General features: G+C 36.8%; 1 protein-coding gene across 1 annotated transcript; it reads right to left on the bottom strand.

The window, feature by feature from the left end:
* Window positions 1-680: 680 nt before the first annotated feature.
* Window positions 681-1,711, bottom strand: LOC116110342 (protein MOR1-like). Its single transcript, XM_031396570.1, has 3 exons — window positions 1,589-1,711; window positions 919-1,171; window positions 681-826 (listed from the first exon to the last, which is right to left on the bottom strand). Exons 1-3 carry the CDS (start codon window positions 1,709-1,711, stop codon window positions 681-683), a joined length of 522 nt encoding a protein of 173 aa, XP_031252430.1.
* Window positions 1,712-6,339: the final 4,628 nt, after the last annotated feature.

Genomic DNA, 6,339 nt, shown 5'->3' with positions numbered 1-6,339 from the left:
TAAAACAGAAGAAAAACTGATGCAAAATAGACTGCGTTTTTCATTCATAAACAGAGAAATATATGGACATAATACAACACTGTTACAACAACTTCTCAGTATAAAATAATCTTTAAAATACGACAATTTGAACTACCTTTAACGAACACAAATTCATTTAGATTTTGTGGCCTTAATCACCGGCTATCTTCACCTAAACAACACACAAATATCACTTGACAGACAGCCCCTTTTTAATTCAAAAACTGGCACAAAACTTTCAAACCAGCCATGCAAAAAGGTTTCCAGCAAACTATCATTTGCTTCAACAAATCCGGCATAGCTAAAAACTAACAAAACAGTTCAGGGCACACAGTCGGGTGTGCTACTTCACCAAAACTTTGCCACAACGCTAAAAAAGAATACATAATCCATAATCATTTGCAGTATACAATGAATGCAAGATATACATTACAGTGGCAGCTACACTTCCATATCAATCTCGCTCACTTTCCATTTACAAGAATGGCATCCTATGGCGGAGGTCGTAAAGACACTTGAGCGATAGCTCCTTGTACTGCTCAAAAATTTCTGAAGGTGTTCCATTGTTCCACTTTTTAGTCTCTCCATGCGGGCTTGAAGTCTAGATAACGCCTTCTCATCCATGGGGAGAACCGCACCCTGTACAGCAGGTGGTCTGATTAACGATTCTGACTCGAGATTCCATGATTTAAATTATCGTTCTTGTTTATTAAAGGCCTGCTTCCAGCTTCTGGGTTCCCAACAGCTGCAGCCAATTGCATGCTCTTCATCCTTTCTCTAATGGCATCTAATGTCCCCGTGGTCACTGCAGCTTCAATGATGATTTCCACTGTTAAGTTTGTTTTAACTAAATGAACTGAGAAAAATTTGAAAAAGCAAAAGCAAATTGTACGTTACCTCCATATCTCTCATTTCGTTGATCACCCAAAGAATTCTCGGAGGCAAGACCTCTTGAAGCAATGGCATTACTGATTCTATTGTCTTCAGTATATGAAGGTGGTAAATTAAAGCTTGTTGGATCAGGTTTTACATTCAGTGATTTCGCATCATTTAATGAATTTGTATGTACAAGAGATAGAGGTGCAAATTCAGGTGATGAACCACTTAAAGATGATGGAGCCGGAGTTGAAATTGGTAAACTTGAAGGTGTCTGTTGATGTAGTGATGCTTTGCTAGAAATGCATCAAATGCTCAAGTCTGCAAGTTTGTGTTTGGAAGATGCAGAAGCTTACATGCAGCAGTGATTTAACGTGCATGGGAGTGTTTTTTGAGTAATAACTTGTTTAGAAAATTAAGGGTATTTAAGTAAAGTGTATTAGAAGTAATATGTGTGGTGAAATTTGAATTTTGAAAGCTGTAATGTGTGCTGTAGTTGGTGTAATTAGCAGAGAGTTGTTAAGTGTTATATACTATCTTTCTTCAATGAATATGATATGAAAAATATTTTACGGTGCTCTGTTTTTTATTTTTCTCTAATGTTCTCCAGCTGAAACCATCAAATGGTATCAGAGCCACCACAAAATCCAGAAACTTAGTATTGTAAACCTTCGATCACATCTCCAAAAACCTTCTTCATCTCAAAACGATAAATCTGTGATTGTTCCTTCTTCTTCTTGCGACAGACACGAAAAACAGGGGCATGGCAACGCAATCTGCATTGATGGCTCCACCGGTATTCAACGAAGAACATTACCACATCTGGGCAGTAAAGATGAAAGCTTTCCTTCGTGGACAGGGACTGTGGCAGTATGTGGAAGAAAACCGGTAGCCACCACCACTTGGACAGAATCCCACGTTGAACCAGTTGAGGATGCATGAGGAAGAAACAGCCAAAGCTCTAAGAGCTCTTTCTCACATACATGCTGCTGTGACTGATCTTGTTTTTACAAGAATCATGGCATACGAAAATCCCAAAGAAGCATGGGATAAATTAAGAAAAGAGTACATGGGGAGCACTACAACAAGGAATATGCAGATTCTTAATCTAAGAAGAGAATTTGAGATGCAAAGAATGCAGGAAACTGAAAAAGTAAAGGATTATGTTGATAGACTAATGAATGTTGTCAACAAAATCAGGCTTATGGGAGTGGAGTTGACTGATCTTAGGGTTGTGGAAAAGGTTTTGGTGAGTCTTCCAGAGAGATTTGAGTCCAAAATCTCTTCCTTAGAGGACTCTAAAGACATGACTCAGATCACTTTGACTGAGCTTGTCCATGCTCTCCAAGCTCAAGAGCAAAGAAGGCTTTTGAGGCAAGAAGATACTAGTGAAGGTGCTTTAGTTGCAAGCTACAAAAGCAAACCTACACAAGCACAGACAAAGAAGTATGCTGGAGATAGGAAGGGGAAAGAGAAGAGTAGCAATCAGTGGGAAATACCTGGTGGTGTTAAGGAATTTCCAGCCTAAACTCACTGTAAAAAGAAAGGGCACCCGAAGAGAAGATGCTGGTCCAGGCCTAGTATACAGTGCAGGAGTTGTAAACAATTTGGGCATATTGAAAGGGTGTGAAAAAACAAGGCAAACCAACCAATACAACAAGCAAAAGTTGGAGAGGATCAGCAACAATGTCAGGAGGCTGAACAACTTTTTGTGGCCACTTGTTACACGGCACAAAAAAGCAATGAAGCTTGGCTAATTGACAACGGCTGCACAAATCACATGGCTACAAACCTACAAAATTTTGTGAACCTAGATAGATCATATTGCTCCAGAGTAAAGATAGGAAATGGTGAGTTCATGGAGGTCAAAGGCATGGGGGATGTTGTTGTCCAAACTTGGTCAGGTACAAAAATAATCTCTCATGTGTTGTATGTTCCTAGAATTAGCCAAAATTTATTGAGTGTTGGGCAGATGTTAGAGAGAGGTTATTCCTTGCACTTTGAGAACCAAGCATGTACCATACTTGATCCTAAAGGAGCCGAATTGATGAGGGTAAAAATGCTAAGGAAAAGTTTTCCGGTTGAGTGGAAAACCACCAATGAATCTACCTTGTTAACTAGACAGGAGGAGTCAGAAACTTGGCACAAACGGCTTGGACATTACCATTATAATGCCCTCAAAGAGTTGAAGAAAAGGAACATGGTCCAAGACTTACTAGAGATTGAAGAAAAGAGTACCCTTTGCAGTGTTTGTCAAATTGGCAAATTGAGTAGACCTACATTTCCTTCGGATCAATCCTGGAGAGCAACAACAAAACTTCAGCTAATCCATTCAGATGTTTGTGGTCCTATGCAGATAGCATCATTGAGTGGAAGCAAGTATTTCATACTTTTCATAGATGATTATACACGGATGACATGGGTGTATTTTTTTAAGCTGAAAAGTGAGGTTCCAACAGTGTTTAGAAAGTATAAACTGATGGTGGAAAATAAGGTTGGAGTAAGGATCAAAGTGTTTAGAAGTGACAATGGAACTTGTAACATCTACTGAAAACTGTACAAAGCATGCATAATAACAATAGAAAAGTTGGGCCCAAAGTTTTCTTTTCATTACAATTCATGTGTCTTTTATACATAAAGAGTACTGTTTACAAAAAAATGTATTTTAAAAGACAAAACAGGGGAAACAGTGTAGCTATTCCTCATTGCTTGCCGACGCCCCTCCGACCGCATCATCACCTAGAACCTGCATCCACAAAGGAAAATAACGGGGTGAGCACAAAATAATGCTCAGTAAGTANTTACATAAAGTTCTTTACTTCATTAGAAAGTCACGATTGTGAATCAACAGATGCAAAATGTAATATGTCTATGGAACTATTATTCAAAAAGCATCTTCTGTGGCCTAGGTAGCGGCAACTAAAGTATTGTAAAACTTAAATAAATAATCATTTATTGGACATTGGACAAAAATAATTTATTACATTAACATGTTTAACATGATTTTATGGAAGACATGATCTAGATGAGTGTTCTACATTTCTCACTCATCTAGAATAAACCCGAGAAAAGAAATATAGTTCAATCTTCACTCATCACAACCACCACCAACTAAATGAAGAAAGTTGAGCTTCTGTTCATCGCTTCACCAGTCACAGGCCACCTTGTTCACCAAATTGAGTTTGCAAAGCTATTGTTAGATCGAGATGATCGTTTCTCGGTGACCGTTCTTCTCATGCATTCGCCTTCTACTGTAGCTTTTCCTGGCCTACTGTTAAACCTTCCGAGTAGACATAAACAAGGAGGCAAAGAATTTGAAAAGTTTGATGTTGATTTTGTATAGTTCCTAGCAGAGCTTTTCCCACATATTTGTTTGATTAAGCTTGCAATGCCCCAAATCCCATATACAAAAATTGCATACCAGTTTGAGACGATACTCAAATACCAAAAAACTAATCTCTAAAATTCTAATAAAATTATTAATCGCAAAGGAAACTTATTCTCCAAACCAAAACATTAAATATTCAAATCTTCAAGGTCTTACAAATCAAATAAGTCAAAATTTGAGTAGAGTTGTCAACTCGATATGGTAAAAATCATACATGAGTTAGTATAACATTTAATTTGCACAGTAATAAAAATATTAACCGAAATTCAGATATCAAGACAAAGATATCATTTCATATAATTTTATTTTTACTTCAGAACTTAATAAACTATTCACATCATTTATATATCAACATATTTTCATTTAGAACTCATGTCACATAGTGTTACCTATAGTTTGAGTAGCTCGATTAATCCCACAAGTTAAGTTCGATCACTGTTCAAAAAACTAAAAAAACTTGATTAAAACTCGAACTTGAACTCAATAATATAGTAACCGAGTCGAGTTCGAGTACCTAGATACTCGACTCGACTCGACTCGAATCCTCTAGTCGGATCAGATCATATATCACCTGTAACTGATGGCCCAGCTAAAATTTTAGATCAAAAGTGTATACAATATAACAAAGTAGTCTGGTTGGACCAGGATAATCATATCAAAGTTCATAACAGTAGGAACATGGAGCCAAAATATTCTTTCTCGTATCTTTATTTATTTATTTTAATTACAAAACATTTTTCGTTTTTTTGGCTTTGTAAAGAAAATAACTCCTAGTTGTTTCTAATGATGAAATCCTAGGTTTGAATTAAGAGGGATGAGAAAAATCACAATATCTTAACAGTGAACCAGGCTATTATAAAGCTAATGACTACACTTCATTTCTGAACCATGGAAGCTGATGACTACACTTACATTTCTGAACCATGGAAGACGATTCGAGGAGACTAAAGGGTTCATTGTGAACATATGAGTGGGTTTGATAATGTACCAAACTACCACCAGTTCACACAGTTGGGCCGTTGATTGATCTAAAGGGTGAGAATAACAAGCTAGATTCAGATGAGACACAAAAAGCCGATGAGATCATGAAATGGCTTGATCAGCAACTTGATTCATCAATTGTTTTCTTGTGATTTGGAAAAAGTGAAAGAAATTGTATTCGGTTCGGAGCAAAGTGAGCCAAGATTATTGTAGTCTCTACGTAAGCTACAGACCAAACATGTTGAGCCAAGTGATTACTGGTGATCATCTTAGGAGGTGTTGCCAATTGGGTTCTCGGAGAATATCGACTTTTTCGACCCAAATAACGGTTTTACGACCCTTTCTTACTCACTGACTTTTAACATATCATTTTATTATCCAAATTTATATTCTATTTCGATTCCGGCATCTTTACGACGTCACACCACCAACATTCGCTTCCCTAATCATCACACGCCAAAACCCCTCAAACCCTACTCCTGTGACCCCATCAATTGCAAGCAATCGAGCGATTAAGGGTTTATGCGGCTGCTCCTCCCAAGTCAAATTCTCATCAATCACAACTATCAAAATCCAACTTTCCACTCCCAAAAGACTCATCAGCCTCCCTTCTTCAAAGGTCCCAACAGTCTGGATTGAGTTTACTCTCTGTTCATTGTCGGAATATAAATTTGAGCAATTAATTAATATTTTAAAAACCTGTGGAAAATTGACGTCATTAAGCCATTATTTGATGGGAAAATGGTCATTACATCTTTATTGATTGATTGTATATACATTTATTGCAAATAATTTTTTTTGTCAACAATCTTCTAAATTCATAGAAACGTTTAGAACAAATTATGTGAACACTAAAAAATTTAATAAGATTATGTAAATAGTCAGAGAACGGTATTGAAAAACTTAGATAAATAATGATTGCTAGACAAAAATATTTTATTGCAATAATATGTGTAACATGATTTTATAAAATACCTTATTCTAGATTCCTCACTCATCTAGATAAACCCAACCCAACCCAAGAAAGTCAATATATACTTCCATCTTCTCTTATCATAGCCACCACCAACAAA

Source organism: Pistacia vera, unplaced genomic scaffold, assembly GCF_008641045.1.
Source record: "Pistacia vera cultivar Batoury unplaced genomic scaffold, PisVer_v2 Contig600, whole genome shotgun sequence".
Lineage (NCBI taxonomy): Eukaryota > Viridiplantae > Streptophyta > Magnoliopsida > Sapindales > Anacardiaceae > Pistacia > Pistacia vera.
The sequence above is the reverse complement of the archived record's forward strand: the minus strand, read 5'-3'. Positions and strand labels throughout refer to the sequence as shown.

Bases quoted from the DNA above. Each gene is read 5' to 3' on its own strand.
- LOC116110342 (XM_031396570.1), bottom strand. From the start codon at position 1,711: ATGTTCTTCGTTGAATACCGGTGGAGCCATCAATGCAGATTGCGTTGC. The intron at 1,172-1,588 runs GTTTTTGGAGAT...CTACATCAACAG, and splicing joins ATCGTTTTGAGATGAAGAAG to ACACCTTCAAGTTTACCAAT. The intron at 827-918 runs GTAACGTACAAT...TTGAAGCTGCAG, and splicing joins ACGAAATGAGAGATATGGAG to TGACCACGGGGACATTAGAT.